General features: G+C 40.4%; 2 protein-coding genes across 4 annotated transcripts; one reads left to right on the top strand and one right to left on the bottom strand.

The window, feature by feature from the left end:
* The first annotated feature begins 7116 nt into the window (after positions 1-7116).
* klf9 (Kruppel like factor 9) lies at positions 7117-12405 on the top strand. The gene is made up of 2 exons (XM_077241015.1): positions 7117-7963; positions 10336-12405. The coding sequence occupies exons 1-2, from the start codon at positions 7570-7572 to the stop codon at positions 10611-10613; spliced, it is 672 nt and encodes a 223-aa protein (XP_077097130.1). The 5' UTR covers positions 7117-7569; the 3' UTR covers positions 10614-12405.
* On the bottom strand, positions 12401-18131 carry fam219ab (family with sequence similarity 219 member Ab). 3 transcript variants are annotated; one of them, XM_077241018.1, is made up of 7 exons: positions 16299-16664; positions 15669-15823; positions 14756-14855; positions 14546-14648; positions 14361-14441; positions 14219-14273; positions 12401-13870 (listed from the first exon to the last, which is right to left on the bottom strand). In XM_077241018.1, the coding sequence occupies exons 2-7, from the start codon at positions 15699-15701 to the stop codon at positions 13712-13714; spliced, it is 531 nt and encodes a 176-aa protein (XP_077097133.1). In that variant the 5' UTR covers positions 15702-15823; positions 16299-16664; the 3' UTR covers positions 12401-13711. The 3 variants fall into 3 exon arrangements, with proteins under 3 accessions (XP_077097133.1, XP_077097132.1, XP_077097131.1); XM_077241017.1 differs by lacking the exon at positions 15669-15823 and having other exon boundaries at positions 16299-18131; XM_077241016.1 differs by lacking the exon at positions 15669-15823 and having other exon boundaries at positions 14198-14273; positions 16299-16647.
* Positions 18132-23082: the final 4951 nt, after the last annotated feature.

The following is a 23082-nucleotide window of genomic DNA, read 5'->3' as shown; positions in this document are numbered from 1 at the left end:
AAAGGCAAAGACATACATCATTCTTATGAAAATACCAGAGATAGCTTGACAAACACAGAAATATTATCGCTTTCATGTGTTTGTCTTCATGTTTTATCAGTCAAAACTCAATATTTGTATGCTATTATATCCATAATGCATTTCCTGAAACGTCATACGTTTAATACTTCTATGAATCTCACTTGTGGACATTCTGCGTGAGGTATGAATCAGTACTGGGCTTTCCAGTATGAATGAAACAGATATGACATGAGAGTCTTTAGCACTCCATATCGCTATCATCTCCCCATTTGGGGTAAAAATAGAAAAATAATACTAAAGTACTTTGTAACATTACTTAAGTAGTTTTTAAGCAAACTACTTATTTACTCATACTTGAGTCATATTATTTTTCAGTACTTCTACTTGTACTCAAGTAAATTATTACTTAAGTAGTAGGGCTGGGTATTGACACAAATTTCACAATTCGATTCTATTTTGATTCACAGGCTTGCTCGATTCGATTTCGATTCAATATTGATTGTTTTGGATATCAGGTACAATACATGGCAAATTTTCTCAAGGAAAATAAATCTATTAACTAATGCTGTAAACTATGGAGTCAGTTCATTAGCCTACTATAATATGGAAGGTAAAAATTAACTGATTTGTAGCTATACAAACACTTAAATTACACTTTTATTTATTTTTATAATAAGAAAGTAATATGAATTATAAACATTTTAATGGTGGCTGTCATGATATATTCAAACATGCATTAAATATTGAAGAACATTAAAAATTATAATTAATATAATTATAAAAATATAATGATAAAAATTATAATGAATATATTCTTCTCTCTAGAGTTAATTTTTCTAGCTGATTAACGAGTTTATGGTCACATATGTTTTTTCTGAGGTAAATGTGACGTTACATGACATTGTTTACAAGTTGTTTAACTGACGTCTTTCCACGGTTGAAACACTGATTGAGCGATTTCATGTGACATGATACGGATTTCGATAAGTTGTTCTCTATCTTTTAACTCACTTTTAGATGCTCATTCATGTTTATTTCGCGCTGTAACTGGTAGCCTATTAACGCGGAAGAGAAGATCATGTGGGCTCCTTGTGCTGCTTGAGCGATCTCACGCCACAGCGCCAAAACGGTATTTATGTTTTTGAATTTCGTTATAAAATGGACGTAATTTGAAATTTGAGATATTTCATATCAATAGTAACAAAGCACAAAGATTATTGCGATTTATTGGATGGGATTCGCTCTACAATGTTCAATTCATTCATCAAATAAAAACAGGATGACTAATCGATTCTTGAGATTTAAGAATCGATATTGGTTCGTAAAAATGAGAATCGATTAATATTGAGAAATCGATTTTTTTTTTACCCAGCCCTATTAAGTAGCAATAGTTTTACTAAAGTACAATTTTTTTGTTTTAAAGTTTTTGTAGTTTTTTTTTCTTTTCCCCACTGCTCTGCTGTTACATAAAACGATGACTTAGTGACGACAGTAGAGGAAGAATCTAAAACCGTCTCACTGGTCCCCGTACTTTTATATTGGGTGCTGTTTGATAAACAGCATAGCATATGAAAAAAAAATTAATGGCTGTTTGAAAACATGTAAATACTGCTTGACTTCCTTTTTGTCTCTCTGACAAGCGAGGGTCAGAAACGGAAAGATGTGCCGTACTTTGCGTAACGGGGTAAACTATATGCATTTCTATGTGACACCTAGGCCTACTATCTGAGGTATTTTGAGTTTTGAATGATCAGACATCCGCATGTCTGCTTTTTTTTCACTTAGACAAATCACAAACAGTTAAAAACAAATGGGGCAAATCACAAACAAAGCAAAGGGCAAAGGGGACTAATCACAAACAGACAATTTTTCACAAACAGACAAATCTCATGTGCAAATCATACTGAACTTTTGTACCGAACATTCATGTTGGTGTGAACAGGCCTTAACAAAACTTTGCAATGCAACTCACTGTTTTAGCTTAGATGGGTCATCCTTGTCACAGCATGAATCATGCTCTCTCTCTCTCCATAGACTTGAGAATATGTCCTACAGGCCTGGTAGAGTGGTGGTTTCATTCCAAAACGACTGAACGACTGAAACCAAAAGACTGTGACAAGGTTTTTAACACTGATGTTCTGTCATTTCAAACCCACGCAGCAGATTAGTCGAACATAGTAGGCATACTGTATCTTCCATGAGATGTTGAATGTAGAATATAATTAGTTTTATTATGAAAAGATTAACCTTTTTGGACCCTTGATTTACTTTTAGGCCCTTATTGGGTGTATACAACGGCATTCAAAAGGCTTTATAACCATACAGTGGTTAATAACGTTCTATGAGGTGTCTGAATACAGCATACGTCTGTGCATAATTATAATTTTAAAAAAACAAACAGATTACAAGCACTAAATGATCATGTTTAGTCATTTGTAGTCTGTATTATTCCAAATATATCACAAAAGGGTGCCCATTTGAACCTGTTTAAAAAAGAGTAACCAGTTGATAACAGCATGTTTGGTATGGAATGCTAGTATGCTGCTCAGTGCACAGTACTGTATACTGCATACTCTTTTAGTATGTGGAAAAAGTAAACAGTATATGATGATAAGTGTTTTAAACAGTAATATGCTACATTGTTGTCAACTAACATGATTTATATATGATAACATATTGCTAGTTTAATGTAGATTGTAGGGGGAGGGGGGATTGGGGCTTGGTGTAATACACTGCAAATTAAAGGTCAAGCACATTTTTTTCGGTTGCAGTATTCCTGCACTGTGTTTTCAGATTGATAACTGCACATTTGGCACATGTAGCAGGTCATCTAAGTATTTCCATTCATACGTGCTGCTGTGGTAATAGTAGTATGATAGTATGCCATTCCAAACATACTTTTAGACTGTTGCAAGTGTTAAAATGCATAGAGAACCTTTCCACAAAGGATTTAAAAGCAAAAAGTCTGATTGTCTTTATATAAGTGAGTTATTTTACACAGAAAAGGTACTATATGTTGACTTGCTATGCAAGATGCCACAGAGAGTCGGTCGGTCAGTAAGAAGTGTTATGCACTTTAAAGCAGGAGTTCTTTATGCACACCAGTCTCATCACTAATCAACTGGATTGAGTTCATATGTTAACATGCTGGAAGGACATAATGAAGACTAATACATAATATGATCCTTTTTCAGCAAGTTATATAGCTTTGACAATTTTATTCCTATTTTATGCTTAATGGGTATATATCATTTTATTGACTTGATTTATCATAGCGGGAATTCAGAATGATACAAGGAGATCTGGACAGACTCCGTTTTTAACAATTAATTTCATTCAGATAAATCAATCAGTCACTTTAAATAAAGTAGAACATTTCCTGTTCTACAATTTACTGTTTTAAATGGCTGTTTAACTTATATCAAATGAAACAGTGCAGTTTAAAGCAATAAATAAATTACATTTGTATCTCTGGTGTAAATTATATTCAGTGTAGTCACTTTTTAGTAAATGAATTATTCCATCTATTCCATTTCCACCACATGCATCACTCATTGGATGTATTTTATTTGCCTTACTGATGTGCAATACTGCTAAGAGATTTTAAAACATTATTACAGTCACAGTGTTCTGAGATGTAAAAATATACATTTGGTATTAGAGCTTGTATGTGAACCAAAAACATAAAATACTAAATGGCATTATTTTGTTGTGCATAGCAGTAATTCTAATCACTGTGGTTTTCAAATAACCAATGATTTTCAAATCAATATCAGTATGACATTCAATATGTTTATCAGATTTGCTTCATTTTATATGATTATAAACATTGTTTCTTATTTGGGCCTGCTCTCCTTCACAAGGAAGGCGCTAACACTCCTACAAGGTGCACGATTATACTGCAAAGAGCCTTAAAATAGGTAAAAGGAATGCATGGATACACGGGCCCTTAAAACATGTCCATGCTCTATTATTTAGGGTAATGTCATTTAACAAACCCTCTTGTTGGACTGGTTCCAGCAAAAGAAGACAGAGAGGGCATTTAAGTTACTGAATGCAAGCTTCTCTCACTATCCTCTGTTTCGCTCTCTTGTTTGGGATAGAAGAGTGAGCATATGTATGACACTTGTTTTTTCACATGTAAATGTTCTGTATATGATCTGTAAATCTTTCTGTGGATGTAAAAAAAAAAAATTAGTTTAATATAATAGGATTTTAAGAGAACGTCTCTGTGTCTGATAGAAGACATTACACTATGACAACCTACCCAGTGTGCCAAAATGACATGATGACTTATAACTTTATGTACAGTATTTTCTTAATATTTTCCTATACTGTAGCATAAAAGGTTGTGAATTGTATACCACTTTTAGTGAAGTTTCTCCTCCCGCCACTTCTTTTTAAACTTATTGGTAAGCACTTCTCTGCTAACAAGTCCAAGCACATGTTTTCTGCAATAATGCTGTAGTTTGAACGGAAAGGTCTCAGTTTACTTATAGTGTCTTTAAAATGCATGTTGTTCTTCCAAATGATACGAGCTGAATGAGGGATATGAGAGAACAGAGAGCAGGGATCTGAGGACTCTTGTCCTACTGTAGAAGGCTAAGTATTTGGATGCAAATACAAATGTGTACACTGTATTCCTCAATGTGAATAAGATGTTTGGCATGTATTAACAAATAAAAGAATATATATATAATTCAAAACATCATTGTGGTTCGCTTTGTTATTAGGGGAAATTATTAAGGTCAGTGTGATGGATTACGAAAAGTTACATTATTTCAAGAGAATGGCATCTGAATTATTATTATTTCATTAAGATTGTTGAAATTTATTTTAAAAAAACATACTGTAGGCTACCTGAAATGTCAAATTCTGATAAATTCCATACATTTTAAAGAAATTGTTTTGGATTTTTTTAACAACTTTATTTTTAAATATAAATATAATACATATTTTATCATGTAAATTTGACTTGTTAATGATAGTAACAATTAACCAAATTTAATTGAATTTCTAATTTTAAAAAAAAATGTGCACCCCAAAAATAAGTTATCATGCTGAAAAAGATTCATCCAAGTTTTTTATTTGTAGCCTTTTATTTGATTAATTTAGTCTAAAATAGTAGTCTATTAAGTCAAAATGATTTGTTTGCCTGTATGTTTTCAAGAAAGCTCCTTAAGGGTGCTATGGTAGTTTACATCCTGGAATCCCAAAGAACAGATCCTTCTTGAGTTCGGAGTGCTGTTCTGCTTAAGCACAAGCATGACTCTGCATTCGAGCGGAAGTGTTGCTTGCACTGTCCTTTCTGCATCGTAGGGAGGCGTTCAAGTTCACTTCTAGTTCAGGGTACATTCTGTTCCACAAAAACAGACACGTGTGTGGGGCTGGATAGAGCGAAATAACAACATCAACGTGACCCATCTCGTAGTACTGACAGCGTTGTTAGAAACGATATGGTTTATTAGACGTGTCAACATGTTGTAGGCCAATACATGCGTTGTCTTTTAAACAGTAAAACAAAATCAACAACACAAACACCTGCAATGATTTAATCTCATTATTACGACTGACACTTAGGCCTACCTAGAAAAGTAGCTAAATAGAGCTCATAATACATACTGTCAAGAGCCCATAACCAAGTAACCTATAATAAAAAAAGATTATATGTTATGGTTCTAAATGCTTAGAAATCGGCTATTTCCCATCTAATAAGAAAATCTAACTATTTATGATCACAGATATTATTCTTAATATTGCATTCAAAAGGGTTGTTAAGATTGTTGATAACCTCATGTTGTCCTTCTATTGTAAATCTAGGCTATGCTTTTTGGTCACCATAATCAGCTCATGCCGTGCATGTCTATCTATGGACAAACTCTTGAAATATAGGGTCGTTTGCGTTGTTCCCATAAGTTCCTAGAACTGTCTCTCACTGTGAACCTCCGCGAGTTCGGAGATTATACTCTGAAAAGAGTCGTGTTACGTTTGCTCTCATTGGCTAATTTCTCCTTCTCCAATGGCCCTTCACGAGGGCCCGCCTCAAAAGTTATTTTACTTACAGGCCAATCATGTGTAGCACAACTGCTCAAATGCTCGTTTTATTTAAGGAAAGGGACTGTTGAAATTGAAACGTGTTAGTGTCGCATGTAGCTATCGAACAATTGCTCAATTCTTCCGTGCACCCAATTTCCATGAAGGCTGAGAGATAAAGAAAAGAAAAAAGAAAAGAATGCATTTCATGTCAAACGCTGATAGGGGGCATAAAATTATTCGAAGAAATAGATATTTATTGCTGTGGTTGTGAACAGTAAGGCAGAGTTTATTTGAACATTCATCGTTTGAACACTATCAATCATATCCACTGATAAACAGTTCATACAGTTGATATACAGGTCATTCCACGCGGAAATAGTGATATTATTTTCAATTAATAGCGAGAGAGAGAGAGAGAGAGAGAGAGAGAGAGAGAGAGAGAGAGAGAGAGAGAGAGAGAGCGTGTTTGTGTGTGTGTAGCCTAATTAATAAATTATAATATATTAAAAACTATTAATAAATGATATAGGCTATATATAATTTATTGAATATAATGTATAAAATATACTATTTTATAGGCCTATATATTGTAAAATATACTATTCTTTATATGTTACAATGTTTAAAGTTTAACAGAAATTTACTTTTAAAAAGTCCCTTTAAAATTGGAAAAGCACTTATTTGGTGCAATGGCCCATACACTTATATCTCTATCTTCCTTTATTATGGTTTATTTGCTGATTTTATGCCTATGTTCACTGAATTGTGCCTGCTGGTGGTGACACAACGTGAAACTGACTCACATTGGGTTTAACTGTAGCTAAATGTCAGATAGACAAATGCTAAGTCTGATTAATGCAAACGTCTACTACTTTTTTTAGAAACAGTGTCCTCGACTGTATCAACCAGTGCACTCTCTGCTGATTCTGAAGGAGGCACACCGCTACTACTGTTCCTGTTATGTTAGCACGCCCTCCGACTCATACTCTGAACTCTATTGGATCCACGACTCTTCAATCTCATGCTGCCTAGGTGATTCCTGGTAGTGCATTCAGAGCGTCGCTCTTGGACCTTTAAGGCTTGTTATGCCCAATCAGCTGCGAGCTTTATGATGACACCTTGGGATTCCGCGAAGTAGTTTCTTTCAGATAGGAACAGAACAGCAAACAGCGGCACAGAGTTGACGCACTTGTTAGGGAAGAAGAGAGTAGCCTACGCAAAGTTTCCACGCTTTCTGGTGTTCTTGAAATAATATTGAGAATACACCTGGATGCTTCGTGTGCGCGTAGACGCAAGAAGCGACACATGCTTTGTTCTTTATCCATAGCCGGGAACATTATTTAATTACAGTCACATTGGGAAAAACACGTGTAGGCGTGAAACTACGTTCACTGGAGTCGTCTGTACCCCGATGCCCATATGATGAGCATCTACACTGCGCCCTGAGTTTTTGTTTGGAAGTGTTTGAGGCACTGTGGACTTCTACAGTTGCAGCGCAGTTTGGGAACTACAATGACGGACGTTGAAATTGCAGCAAGGTCCTTGGAGCCGGTCTCAAACGGATCGAGCTCTGACCGCACAGACAAACTAGCCGGCGAGGAGGGACCTGAGGAAAGTCAAGAGAGTCGGACTCTGTTAATGGTCGCAATGATTCTGCTGGACCTAAATCAGTGTAACCCGAGCGGAATCAGCACCAAGCGTATGGTGGGCTGTGATGCGGAGAATCAAACCGGCGTAAAGGAAAACCGGGAGAAATGCAGACAGAACCCGAGCAGGGTGAAAAGGACACGGAACCGTGAAAGACTGCATGTATCAGCTGAGAAGAGACACTGTTGTCCCTATGCTGGCTGTGGTAAAATATACGGCAAATCGTCCCATCTCAAGGCGCACTTCAGAGTACACACCGGTATGAAATGAGCACGGTTGAATTAATTTTGTGCTTATATGTACACAATTACTTAACTAATGCCAGTAACTCGATACCGACTGTTCGTTTTGTTGGAACGCCGTCTGTTATTACGCCCCACGCTCGTGTGTTCTCAGGAACAGTTCGGTTTCAGGAACTGCCACTCATGCAACAGTGGGTGTAACCGCAGGCGGAGCGCTCAAGGGTGCACATGAGGGTGGAACAGTACACAATGTTTCTAACCAAAATGAGAGCAAGCAAACATGTTGCTTAGTCCACATTGTTACGCAGGTCACGGTGTGATCATAAAATTGCGTAATCGTGTGGCGGGAAAATGCTAGAAGTAGCCTGCCTAACCTATTTTAATTTCAGGCTTGCTAATTTGCAATCTAATGATTCGTTTTGTTATGGCGAATATGTTCTGTTCTATTGAATTCTATTCTAGTAGTCGTTGTCATTGGTCCTTGATGGTCCACACATACATCAATGCGACACTCACTAACCCCATATAGACCTTCTGTTGTGTAGCCCCGCCCCTTTTCAGCGCTGCGCTCGTTGCCTTTTGTCTTTCTGTTTCCTTAACATGAAAGATCGTACGGATAAATTAATGAACCGCTAGTTTTAAAATCTTCCCGGACTACTGACAACATCCAAATATTACAACGCTCATGATAACTTTCGTTAACTCTTCAACAGCCAAAGTAAATCCACTTCACCAGCTCTTCGACAGCGATGCCATAGAAATATACAGAACTACCGCAATAACGGAAGTGCAAAAACACAATTCTAAAGATGGCTTCATGCTTGTTTCTGTGGCGCATAAGGTCTATAACCCTTATACGTAGATGACACATTCGACCGCTCCAGACACGTCGGCGCCCCCGCCATCTTGGAACGGTCAGCATGTCGTCACTCACAGTAACGGCCGTTTCACCCCGCAAGAGTCAGCAGCGCGTGATCAGCGCATATTTTTTCGGCGTGCATGTTAATCAATTAGTGCGTTCACACCGCGAGCAGGAGCAGCGCATGAGCGTCAAGCAGGAGCGTCGCGTGAGCAGCAGTGAAGCGGGGGTTTCGGCTTCGAGTCTATTTTTGCTGCGCTCACGCTCAATTAAAGTGAAAGCACACTTTTGATGGACACAATTAATATGATTTCATACAAAAAGTGCCCAAAACGCATAGAAATTGCATGTCTAGTGTGTTTTAACAAGAATTGCAGTATGTCAGAAAAGGAAATGAAGACTAACATAAAGAAAATAACATGTTGTAGAAAATGTAGGCCTACCCATCAAACTTGTTTTTAATTATTCAGTTTAGGCTTTGAACAAACTTCAAATGTGTTTATGACCACCAAATTCTAAAAACAAAATTTCCAAAAGTCCTTGTAAAGAAATGCTTGCTTATATGTAGCCTTATGTGTAGCCTGGGAGCCTGTTGTGACGCTGTACAAACGCTTCCAGTGTGAATACTCGCGCGCGTCTGCAGCTTCAGTGACGATGTAGTTGCGCTGACCTGCTGCCTCACGCGCCGCTCATGCTTGTGAAACGGCCGTAAGAATCAATGATGCCATAACATTGCGCAGCTTCTGGTTGTGAAGGCGCGGTGAAGGCGCCGATGTTTAAATTCCTGAAGAAATCGGACAACCTTTCAGAGGTGAAAATGTGTTGGTTTGTGTTTTTATTTGAATTAACTCAATATTGCAGGGTTTTACTATTGCACTTTTTAATGGTTTTCCTTTTACTATGGTAACTTTTATAATGTTGTGTTAGTTGACTGCTTCGTCTTGTTGTATTGTGTTAGTTTAGCAAAATAATCTGCTGAAGTCAATTGCAGATAGGCTATATTGTGCGTTTAACTACGGTTGCAGACGCCCAGTCAACTTGCTCTCGAATGTCCACGGACAGGCTTTGACCGCTCCAATATGACAGACTCTTACAGCCGCAAGTGAGGCATCTATTGGCCTATCCTATAACTTAATGACGTCATGTACACACCTCCTGATTTTACAGTTGTAAACATCCGGCACGTGTTAGGCAAGCGCAGCCCCACCCAATATGTGCGTTTGCATCCAGTGCAAAACGTCGATAACTACATTAAAATATTTAAAAAAAAACAGCTAATTCTTAAAGCTCATCAACGAAAGTAACGGGCGTTTAAAACGTTTTCTCCAGTTTGACACAACAACATACGCACATCTAACAAGTCACCAATAAATCTGTGTCGATTAGGTTTTGTTATAGCCTAACTAGATAAGTTGTATTACCAGTAGGGCCTTACGTTTCTCGTGTATGTGTGTGTGTGTGTGTGTGTGTGTGTGTGTGTGTGTGTGTGTGTGTGTGTGTGTGTGTGTGTGTGTGTGTGTGTGTTCTTAGGTGAGAGGCCCTTTCAGTGTACCTGGTCAGGCTGCACCAAGAAATTCTCCCGGTCAGATGAACTGACACGACACTTTCGTACGCACACGGGGGAGAAGCGTTTCATGTGCCCGCTCTGCGACAAATGCTTCATGCGAAGCGATCACCTCACCAAGCATGCCCGCAGACACGCCGGCTTTCACCCAAATATGCTCCAGGGTCCCGCCGGACGAAGACGACACTCTTCAACATCCACATCGTCCTCTGGCTCCAGTGATCACATGTCTGCTGGTGTCTGAGCAACTACATGACCCCCACATTTTGGATGTCTCTTACCCGACACACCCAATTCAGGTCTTAGAGCCTCTATTAATGATTAATGACATCCATGAACTATCTATCGATATGAAATATCTATCTATTATATAATAATGATATATATTAACTGACAATAAAAGATATCAAGTGGAGTCATACAAAACATCATAATGGAGTCTTACAAAATATGCTTGCAGGAGTAGGCCTACTCTAAGACAAAGACTGAAAATGGGACTTCACAATAAAATGGAGAGAAACTGTACATTTTTGACAGAAACAGTGTAATAAAGTCCCAAGGGTTATTTCAAATGAGTAAGGATATTTACAGTATAATTTAATCTATATAAATTACAGATATTTACATTATATCACAAAGATGGATTGATGCCAACAGAAAGGAGCCAGGTGATTTATTACACACCCACTGTGACAAAGGGAAATGAACAGATTCTGTGTAAAGATATATTATGTGATACAGACGAGTTTCAATTATCAGGTTGAAGTGTAAAAAATTTCAGTGGTCCAGTATAGGAAGTGAATATGTTTTAAAATAATCGCTGTTAATATTTTTTGTTCTTGGTGATATTTAGGGGGGGCAGCGGTTGACTTTAGTGTTGAAGACAGTTTGTGAATGATATTAAAACTTCTGGGTACTTGTGAAAATAACTTAACATCATGCTAAGTTGTCATGTTGTCAACACAATCACACTTTTGTTTTAAGCAATGATAAGTAATTATTTGCATATTTTAATCAGTTATGCAAAAGAATGTAACATTTAAGATAGAGCATTGAAAATACTCTTCATTCAGAACACTTTCAATTGGTTGTTTTTTAAACTTTTACATTGTTTTTTATCAGCCTTCATAAGTGAGGTAGTGAGGCCCGCCAACAGAGTTTCAATCAGTAATAGTTTACCATCGCCATCTACAGGCGTGTTATGTTATAACACGAGGCAAGATCTGTGCCTTTAATCTCCAAATATTGCATAGCTGAACCATACAGAACTGAGATTGTATAATTTCTCCCACTACCTTTAGTTTTATTAGTAGCCTATAGTATTTACTTTCAGTCAATGAACCTGACTAACATTCTTTTATTAGTTTTATTTATGGGGTTTTCATATTCTGATTCATAATCAGCTGTTGAAATACTTGAAATAAGTAATGTTATTTGAATGTAGATTTAGTTTGCATCTGCCGTGATGATCAGCCATTTAAAAGACGAGCACAAACAGAATTTTGAATGTGAAAAATAGTCAATGAATCTGTTAGATCTTTATTCAAGTTGTATCGATTTTGATATTTTGTGTTATGATAACTGATCAACAAATATTAAGCTTTTTTATCATCACAGAATATCCGTGATAATTTATTTTCCAGATGTTCCATGTTTAATAGGTTGTGAGCTTGAATTCAAGAAGCAGTTCATTTGAAACACAATCATTGTAAAAATGCTCAACCTGTTCCTTCTGTTTTGAGGTTTAGTACTCAACTTAGATTGCAGAATGTAATTGGCAAACTATAGAGAAATACTTTGCTGTTGTTTACAAATGTCTTCTCAGTTGCATAGTGTGAATCCTAATGTTTATCTGCATCTTACAGACTTCGAGCCACTATCATTGTGCATATATATTCTGTATTTTTACATCACTATCATTTGTATATATATATTCTGTATTTTTACATCATTATATCATTTTTGCAACATTCATCATTCATTACCTGTAAATTATGTGTAAAAAGGATAACTCATTAAAACAAAGAGAAGTGTAATTCAGGTCTGCTTTTATTGATATCACTGAAACCAATAACAACATTGTTAGTACATAAATGGACTTTCTCACATAATTAACATATTTATAACATAAAAACACAGCTTTTGTCCAACAAATGCTCACCTTTGATTATGCTTGAATTGAATACATCAGGTCATTACACTGTTTTAAAATTCACTAAAAAGTGAATATGAGCCGTTCAAATGAGAGCAATTTGCATTTCGAGATACAACTTGATCAATACAATATGTAGAGTGTAAAGACAACACAAAATGTGTCAAAGCTGAAATGAAGGGTAAAATCTGTAAAAGATTTAACGTGTCGACTAACAGTGCAGGTTCATCATTGACAGCTTGAATAATTTTTAACAACAATAATAATAATAATGGATGTTAAGATAGACCAGGGAATTTTATCATTTTAGCAACATTAACATTCATAGTTTATTTCCAAAGACCAGCAGAAAACAGTACTTTTAAACAGCCCACAATGTCTGAAAAAGTAACCACTTCCATGAAATGCAGTGATCGTATGAAAATGTACACAGGGTAAAATAATTGATAATTCTCAAAGAAGAATATTGCCTTTCCTTTCATCACTCATTCGCATCTCAAATCCAGCGTAGTTTCAAACATGATTCAATCAAATACACGTATGTGACATACCAAGAGTAAACAAAACAAAGTGTGATGCCCTGGTGCATGCCAGACAAGGCTACGGTTAGCGCTGCAGTACGAATGCACCAACATGCAAAATGTTAAAAAAAAAAACGAACCCAAGTATAGCCTCAATAGCAGCACGAACAATAAACATCCAACCAGATCCGTACGGAAATCAAATCTTACCCTAACGACAACGTTAATGCAATGAGTGCAACATGAAAGCAGATAATTCTGTGGATAAGCAATTTCAAACTCTCTGTAACATCAAGTTGTTGTTTTTAAATCACAATTAAAGCTGTTTTAAAGCTTTATTTGTTCTACTTTCTCTTTTACAGTATAACGCAATGCAGACTAGGAGGTGAAAGTGAGCAGACTCTCCCAGCGTATTAGCAAAACAGTGCATATCCTGCCATAGGAGGAAGCAACCAATAATAGTCATGTTAATAATCATATGTTAGAGTAAATGTGTGTATGTGTGTGTTAGCACATGTAATTGTGTATTTTCCTGTACACCATGTTTATCGTAATGTTTACTGTACTGTACATTTCCCACTGTAATATTGATTAGATGTCTCATCTGAGGTTATGAACGGGAATAAGGGATGGAAAAGAGAGAGAAAAGGAGGAGAGAAGGTGATGGGTTTACTGGATTTGACAAGCAGTGGAGGAGGTGGCTTGGCAGCACATGCAGGTGGAGTTGACGGATTTGGGCGGTATGAGGTCCAGGTCTTCATCATCAGGGATCTCATCCAGCCTGTATCCATCTTTCAGTAGCTGGATGTTCAGATCCTGGTTTATCTGCTGCAGGAAGCAACAAACAGCATGTCAGGCTGTGCTGCATAACTAATTAAATCATAGTAATTCATTTGATTTTCCTGGAAGCAGTTATTTGATAGATTAACACAACAACAGGGTTGGTTCAATAGCTTGATTGGTACATTTATTGGTTTAATGAATCAATGACACATATAACAACATGAATAATAACAATGGTGACCTTTAAAGGAAAACAAGGAGAGATGAAAGGGAATTTAGTGCATAAAAGATTTTGAGTGACTTTTGAGAAAGAAATCCAGTCATGATGTTTGTGGTATGGGGCTTAATACATTAACCAGAGTTCATAGGTACCTGTTCCCATAGAGACCTCACCTCGGCTGATGAGTATCCTGATGAGGAATATCTAGACATGTCAAAGTCGTCATCGCTGCAAAGGCAAGTGAAAACAGTGAGTTTGAAGCCTGTGGCAAATGGGGACGTAAATAAATAAGTGGAGGATGTGTGAAGAGCTTACCTGTCTGTGTCTAGAGCAACTAAGGGTTTCTCATCTGGGCTCTGGTCTAAAGAAGAGTAGCCTTTATTGGGAACCACTAACCTGGTTTGAGAAAGAAATACAGAGTTAGCAGGCTGTTTTGGGATTAACTTAAAAGACAGACGACGTTCATGTTTAAAATGGTGATTATTTTCTCTAGTTTGTACCTTGTTCTGGCCATCACATTATTTTTCTTGGGTTGTTGATTGACAGGGCTTCCAGCATTGCCATTTTTCAGCGAACCTTTCCTAACCAGCTCTCTCTGTTTGTCTATACAGAGAAAAAATAATGTAAGACACATTTATAATTTCATCATGTCATATAATAATACATAATTGCACAAAAAATTGCATTGGCATTTGGCAGTATGGACAAACCTATCTTCATATGGAGAGGAGAAGGTTTATAGTTCAGGGTGGCAGGTTCATTCTCCCTGGTATCTGAGTCTGCCTCTGATGTGGTCGATGATGCTGGATCCTGGTGAACAAGACAGAAGTGTCAGGAGTCCTCAGGACTGTCTAGTTTTATCGATTAAGTCAATTTTATGAGATGTCTGTTCTTCAGAGCTTTGTTCTGTCCATTTCCATCAATGTGAATGAGTAAAGCATCACTTTATGTCTCCTGTATGATTTATGTCAGCTCATTCTAAAACAGTTAAACACACCCTGGGATTGATGTGAAAGGAAACACAACATTTGCAGAAGCAAAAGGTCGAATTTGCCAAATTCAAATAAGGACCGGATAAAGAATTATGACCGATTTTAATTTTACAAAAGCCTAAATCTACTAAAACTGGGAAAAAATAGGCACAGTACAAGACATTTTGGTACATTGATCACAAAAACTTAACATATTGTATGTACATAATATATAATATAATATACACCAGACCACTGGTTCATGACCCAAAAATGGGTCGCAGAAGGGTTGCATTACCCAGACTACCTTAAATATTGGTTTACTTGCACCGAGAATAAACATGGTTTGTGCCAATCACAATATGTTTTGTGTGTTGAGCACAGAGAGCATGAAATTATTGAATTTCAACAGAAATTTTGAAAACAACACTGTCATTTTTTCAATTAATTCTATGCCACATTAATACTTTTGCATATTATTAAATCAATGCAATTCATGTGAATAATTTTCCACTTCTGATCTTAAGGACATGTTATATACATCTGTATATAAACAGTTTGGCTTTTGTGTTGGGTCTCCACTTAATGACCAATGTAAAATCTGGGTTCTGAAAGAAAAAAAACAAATGAGAACCATTGATCTAGAACTAACCAGAGGAACACGAGCATCTGCTGTATGGGCCATTGGTTAAATATGGGCCATCCAGATGTCTCTTCGAACAGAGCTGGTTATTTTCCCGAGAATTATTGATGAATTTGGGATGGGTGGGAGGGGTATGACATTATTCAGGTACCATAGCACGTATTCTGCATGATGAAGCAAAAGGATGTGAAGGCCTCTATGAGATTGAAAAAAAACATCACGTAAAATGTAACAATGTTTCAAATAAATGATACAGACAGCGTTACGATGGAAGTACGAAGGCATAGAAGAACAACTCGAGCTGAAGTTATAAAATAAAATGAAGCTGATGTTGTTTTCGATGCAGGGAGACACAAACAGTCTCAGTGCGCAGCATCATCATAGTAGCATCCTTACATTTGCAAGCAAAAATTCACATCAGACACAGAAGGGTCCATCATCGATCTCTCGTAATATAAGATATTTACAATTTTTTTGAAAAAATAACGGTCTATGACAACATGAGACTAATAAAATATATTCCACGGGTCGTTAGTTCATATTAAGCTATAATTCGCTCATCAAATTGTTATTAAAACCGCATACTGACAACATTTGTGCTTAAACCGGCTGTTAAAGAGTCAATCTGGTTTAACTTACAAAAGGCTGCATCTCTGCCTCAGTCGGCACTTGAAATCTGTCTATTTCTTCCATCATCTTGGCGGCGGGGTGTCCGAGCCTTTTTTGTGAGCGTTTGTGGTGGATTTCTGCGGATATACCGCAAACTAACTGGTTAAAAATGAAATTTCACAACTGTGTCGTCGGATATTTGTCAGCCCCAAGAATATCCCCGACTCTCCTTCATCCCAGCGATCGCTCGTTAGCCAGCAGTGACCGAGTGGTGACTTAACCACCCACTTCCGGGAGAAACGAGTCTCGAGACGCGAGCAGCACCACGGATTCCGCCCCACTCAACGCCATCGAGCGATGTCTGCTCCACCCAAGACTAGCATCAGACACAGTCATTGTGCAGACAGGGTTGTCTGTGGGTGTTTAAGAAGGCAAGATTTTGGGTGGGACAATGTTTTTGCAGTCTATGTCGAACCTGTAAGCAGTGATGTCGAATGGGGATTAGAATAAAATGAATGCAAACAAAAAATGTATCCCTTATAAACGATATCTACAGTGTCCCCATTTGTGTTTTTAGAGTGTTGAAAAGAAGTGGGCTGCTAACCCTAACCGTACACCTGTCCAATACCAGGCACAGAGCAAGTGACTTCAGGACCCTGGACAGCTTCTGGATATTAACCTTAATAAAAACGTTCTACGACTGTACGAGCCGAGTGTGAGAGCAATCTGAAAAATAGGCACGGTCTAGTCTGATATTTGCTCTTTTGTTTTTTTCCTCACCTGTTTTCTAACCATTAAGTCCAACCCAACCCAATATAACAGACTAATTTTAATCAAGGACTGACTGGAAATTAAATTATCTAAATGTTAACAAAATTAGCTCAAAATATAAGTAAAACTGTATAGGCCTAATATCGATAAATCGTATGCTTTAGGCCGCTATTCCATACTATCTTAAATATGCTGAACTGCTAGCATATTTCCAATGATATTCCTGCCTATAGTCGTAGCTATGTGTTTGCCGGTAGATGGCGCTAATCAACAAGGCACAAAACAAACCATAATCTTACTGAGGATTATTTCAGAAATGTGTCACATTACTAACCAGGCAAAGCAAAGCTGTATGAAAAGAATCTTTCTGCTCGCTGTGACATTGATGTCTAACTCCTTATCAATTAACATCGTAAGATGAAAATTTAATGTTGCTTCTTCTGCAGAAGTGTTACTAAGCTTATAGAATTAATTTAGATTTTAAATACATTCCTGCATTTAACAACTATACCTTTAAAACTATAATCACGGTAAATTTTATAATGGCTATTAAGTATATAAAATGGTATTATTGATTGCAATTGTATTATACTATATGTTGGGGGGAAATGCAATAATTGATGTATGAACATTACAAACACCATTATAAAAAGGTGTTAAGGGGTAATATATAATAATAGCCCATGTGAAACCCCATATGAACAGCTGTTATAAGATTCTCTGTATGAAAAAAAAGCTTGCTGTCAGATGTACTACAAATAAACATATATGCTTGCTCTTATCCATGTCAGTTGTCATATAAAGACACCCTTTAATTCAGGGGCAAATGTATCATGTATGTTTGTTTCATATAGGTTATGCAACCATGACATTACAGATGGCAATGCAGATTATGGTTCATTAGTAATCTGGATTTTATTCCAGTAGCCCGTAATGTTGTTATGTAATTCTTCACTTTACTTTACCTCAGGGCAAATCAGTTCTGAAGCTACTATGTGTCATTACTACACAGTCTTTTCCTTAAAAAAAAAATCACAGGAATAATCAAATTCTGTAAACCACACCAAAAGAATGAAGTTGCAATTTGTAAAAAATAAAATAAATTAAATTAAAAAGACAGGAAGAAAACAACTCAATTTTATGTGGATAACAAAACTACTTTGAGTTTTTCTTTGAAGTGACAATTAAAGCTATAAAAAAAATATATGTATCTATTTTTGAAAGTCCAGTCACATGTCCATAGCAAACAAAACATGGAGAATTAAAGATCAGTTCCTCAAAGTAATTATTTTGAATTGGTAATAAAAGCACAATGTCTCAACTTTGCTTTAAATCTTTAAATCATGACATTTAAGCTTGTACGTTCATATAGAAGCTGCAGTAATGTCAAACTATTTCCAGTGAAGATAACTGAAGAAAAAAAAGCCTAAATTTGATCTAAAAAAACACTTGGTAACATTTGATCATCACTTACCATAAATAGGAAGTTGCTGTCAGACATATAGTTTTAACAGTCAATCTCGGACATTATCTTTAGTCAGTTACAATGATGCATTTGAAATAGAGCATTAACACCAGTGTATAAGTTTGGTAATGCACAAAGGTGGATCTCTGAGTGGATTACTCTGACAAGCTAAAGGTACAAGTTTTTCCCTGGCAATCTGACAAAATCATTTGGTGTGCTGTATTTGTTATAATCATGGTAACTTTTACCATCGACCTTTAACATGGCTGAGCTCTTTAAGGGTTGCCAAGGCTACGGTTTACTTTTGCAGTTTTTTTTTTCAACTGCTTGCACACAAAATCCTTACTTGTCACACAATTTTTGAAACCTGACACTCAAACACCAGAACCACACACCAAATCTGCAAAAGAGCAGTTCATTGGGTCTATACCGTCATCTTGACACCATTTTGAGAAAACACCCCACTTAAGAGCGTACAGGCGCCTGGTGGACTGGGCTCTTGCTTCCGCGATGGTATTCAAAACTCGCGAGTGTAGCGCATCCCGCCCGCTCAGCGACCCTGCAGCGGCCACACATGAAGGCTCCACAGTCCGGGGCTGTGATGCCAGATCGTTCCGCTCGCCTGAGACAGCAGGTCATTCCTGAGCGGAATCTCCCATGACTACCCTGCCAGTAACTCCACCAAATCCGCGAACCAAGGCTGATTCGGCCAGTTCGGGGCTACCAGAGTCACCAACGCCTTCTCCTCCCTGATTTTGCACAACACCATGGGCAAGATTTTCACCGGAGGAAAAGCATAGAGACATCCTTTCGCCCACCGCGCAGTTAGCGCGTCCATTTCCCGAGGGGAACGGGACAGCGAAAAGAACATCTGACAATGCGTGTTCTCGCTCGTCGCAAAGAGGTCGACCTCCGCCCTGCCGAAACGATTCCATATCAGCTGAACCGTCCCGGGGTGAAGCCTCCATTCCCCTTGAGGAATCCCACTCCTCGAGAGCATATCCGCCCCGCGATTTAGAACACCGGGGATGTGCTCCGCTCTCACCGAGAGGAAAAACCGGTCCGCCCACAGCAGAAGGGATTTCGCCTGCTTGAATAGGGCTCTGGAATGTACACCGCCTTGATGATTTATGTACGAGACCACGGAAGTGTTGTCGGTCCGAATCAACACATGTTGCTGCTTCAGCCGAGACCGGAAAGCTTTGAGAGCTAGAGAGACCGCCTCTAGCTCCAAGCGATTTATGTGCCACTCCATCTGCCTCTCTGACCACCAACCCGAGACGATGTTGCCCAAGCAGATCGCTCCCCATCCGGTGGACGAAGCGTTTGTCAGGATCTCCACGCGCCGCGTCACTAAACCCATAGGGACGCCTGAACTGAAGAGATCTGGGTTCTTCCACGGGGCCAGGGCGCTAGCGCATCCGCGGGTGGCCATAATGCGCTTGTGGCCGGAATACCACGCACTCGGGGGAACGCGCGTTTTCAGCCAGTGTTGAAGCGGTCTCATATGCAGCAGCCCCAGATCACACACTGAAGAAGCCGCTGCCATCCGTCCCAATAGCCTCTGAAATTCCTTCAGTGGGACGAGCTTGCCAGGTCTGAAGAGACCGAGAGAAGAGCTCAGAGCCTCCGCTCGCTCGGGGGAGAGGCGCGCTCTCATTCTCACCAAATCCAAGCATACTCCCAGGAAATTGGAAGTCTGCCTCGGTGTGAGCACACTTTTCTGGAAGTTCACCCTCAAACCGAGCGTCTCCAAGTGACGAAGGAGGACTTCCACATGGCTGACCAGCGTTTCTTTCGACTGCGCGAGAACCAGCCAGTCGTCCAGATAATTCAAAACGCGCATCCCGCTCGATCTGAGGGGTGAAAGTGCCGCGTCTATGCATTTTGAAAACGTTCGAGGAGCGAGGGCTAGCCCAAACGGAAGCACCGTGTATTGGTACACCGATTTCTCGAACGCAAACCTCAGGAATCGCCTGTGACGCTTTACTATCTGGATATGAAAGTAAGCGTCCTTTAAATCCACCGAGTAGTCATCCTGAAGGCGCGCTTGTGAACCGCTCTGTTGACGGGTCTCAGATCCAGTATAGGGCAGAGACCCCCTCCTTTCTTCGGCACTACGAAGTAGCGGGGGAACCGGTTCTATCGCTTCTTTCTCGAGCAGGCTGCACACTTCCTGCCTCAGTACGTGAGCGCTTTGGGGCAAAGTTAATGACTGAATTACGCCGCGAAAGCGGGGTGGCCTGCGTTTGAACTGAAGTGTGTACCCGTGCCAAATTACATTCAACACCCACGGCGAAATGCTCGGAATGGCTTCCCACGCTGTCAGGGAATGACTGAGTGTGGGCCGAACTAAACCTGCGGTCATCGCCGCTATGTGAGGGCTGGGAATGGACACCTTGCGCTTCCCGCGAGGTGCCTTTATAGTTAATGACCGTGACTCTGCGCTGCTCGAAGGCAGGGCGGTTAACACAGTGAGTGGTGCAAGAGGAGAAAAAAGCTCTGTTTGAAAAGAAGTAATTTGCTTTATTTTTGAACAACATACAACATTCACAACATAACTGCACGTGTCGCTCGCAGAACGCTGAGGGACCACGTGCTCTCGAGCTTGGACGCGGGGCCATCCTGGCGCTCTCCTCTCCTCTTGCCCGAGCGGTCAGGACGACTGCTTGGGTCTCGCCGGGGACGCGGTGGGGTTCCTGTGCGGGCTCCTCTGAGCCGGCCTCTTGTTTCCGGCTCCATGCCACTGTCCGCTTCGGCCCTTACGGGCATCCGGTCCCGGGCGGGGCGCTGACTGACGCCTGGCCGCAGCTTGGGGTTGACGACCCGAGGCGGAAGACGAGCGAGAGCGGGGCTGCGGCGGCGGCGGCATCGGCGCCCTCCGAGGAATCACGTGGCTCATCGCCTTCGCCTTCTTCTGTGTCTCGGAGTACCGCTCGGTTACCTTCTCCTCGGCGTCTCCGAACAGGCCTGCAGGGGAGATCGGTGCATTTAACAGTGTCTTCCTGTCTGCCTCCTGCACGTCCGACAGGGTGAGCCACAGGTGTCTGTGGAGGACCACCAGATACCCCATCGAACGGCCAATTGCCTGGGCCGATCGCTTCGTGGCCAGGAGCACGAGGTCCGTGGCCGAACGGAGATCCCGGATGGCGTCAGCGTCGACAGAGGCGGCACCATCCAGAGACTTCAACTGCTTGGCCTGTAGCACCTGAAGAACAGCCATGGCGTGTAGTGCAGAAACCGCCTCCCCCGCGGCGCCGTAGGCCTTGTTAGCCTGGTGAGCCGTAAACCTGCAAGCTCGGGACGGCAGGCTGCGGTCCGAGCCCAGGGCGGGAGCCGACGGGCAGAGATGTGCGGCGACGGTCTCCTCGACAGGGGGGATGCGGAGGTAGCCATGGTCCCCCGCCTCGTCCACGCGTGCAAACATGGCCTGGGTTGAAGTGAGGGTGCGCGCCGATTGCGGGGCCGCCCACGACTTCACCACGTGCTCATGAACGTCAGGAAAGAACGGTGTTCCCCTTTCCGAAGCGGCCTGACGACGGCTCGATTGGAGGAACCACGTATCCAGTTTGCTCTGAGGTGGTTCATCGGGAGCTCGATAAATCCACGATAAAAACCACGATAAATCCAGTTCCTCGACGGCCTTCGAGAGGATACGGAAGAGCTCTTCCTGCAGGTCCGCCGGGGTCTCTTGCTCCGTGGTTGCCAGTGGAGCGGCCTGCTCCGCACCCCAGTCGTTCTCGGAGGCCGACAAGGACATAGAGTCTTCCTCCTCACTCGCCCCGAAGGAAACGAAGTCAGCGACCTCGCGCGGGGGTTGAAAGGAGGGGTCGGGGAAACTCACCGGGGGTCGAACCTCGACTCCGCGGTTGGGGGGGCCTGCCAGCGGCTCGGTGGCGGCAGCAGGCCCAATCCCCGCAGCAGCACGAGCTTCGTCCCGCCTGGCCTTGAGGGCTCGGAGGGACATGTCCGCACAGAAGTCGCAGGACCCTCCATCCCTGAGGGCTGACTCAGCATGGGCCAGCCCCATGCACGCAACACAAAACACGTGCATGTCGGGGGGCACTATGGGGCCCGAGCACAGGTTGCAAGCGGTCGCCATCGGATGCTGGAGACAGTTCAGGTATCTCCGGCGCACCTTCAACGACAGCGAATAATCCAATTTTGTAGAGTAGTATCAGCTTTCTAGCACACGATTTGAGCGTGAAGAGAGAGATTCTGAAGGGAATTGACGCTACACTTGCTTTATACTGCTACGAGGTGTCAGTATTTGCATATTCGCGTCAATTTGCCAGCTCTGCTGGCGTTAGCCTATAAGATTTCAGTGGAAGTGAAGGATGAGAGGAGTTCCCATATACGACATTCGTAATGTCGAAGTTCCGTAGCCTTGATAGGGAACTTCCTTAACAACGCCTGCATGCTGAAATGTGTTTGTTGGCCGTTCTTTTCTTCTTCTTTTTTACCCTACTGACCTATAAACAATAGAGGAGGTTAAAGTCAAAGCCCAATACAGTTCTCAAGACTGTAGGTGCCCTGTGAGGTTTCAGGCAACATAAACATGCTCAAATTAAACTTTAT

This window comes from Siphateles boraxobius, unplaced genomic scaffold (genome assembly GCF_051911475.1).
Source record: "Siphateles boraxobius isolate OS27281-9 unplaced genomic scaffold, OSU_SipBor_1 24, whole genome shotgun sequence".
Lineage (NCBI taxonomy): Eukaryota > Metazoa > Chordata > Actinopteri > Cypriniformes > Leuciscidae > Siphateles > Siphateles boraxobius.
This window is presented reverse-complemented; position numbering and strand designations above follow the sequence as displayed.

Excerpts from the sequence above, each read along its gene's own strand:
- klf9 (XM_077241015.1), top strand. The coding sequence starts at position 7,570 with ATGACGGACGTTGAAATTGCAGCAAGGTCCTTGGAGCCGGTCTCAAAC. Across the intron at positions 7,964-10,335 it reads GCACTTCAGAGTACACACCG|GTGAGAGGCCCTTTCAGTGT; the intron begins GTATGAAATGAG and ends GTGTGTTCTTAG.
- fam219ab (XM_077241016.1), bottom strand. The coding sequence starts at position 16,355 with ATGATGGAAGAAATAGACAGATTTCAAGTGCCGACTGAGGCAGAGATG. Across the intron at positions 14,649-14,755 it reads TCCTCTCCATATGAAGATAG|ACAAACAGAGAGAGCTGGTT; the intron begins GTTTGTCCATAC and ends TTCTCTGTATAG. Across the intron at positions 14,442-14,545 it reads AATGTGATGGCCAGAACAAG|GTTAGTGGTTCCCAATAAAG; the intron begins GTACAAACTAGA and ends TTCTCAAACCAG.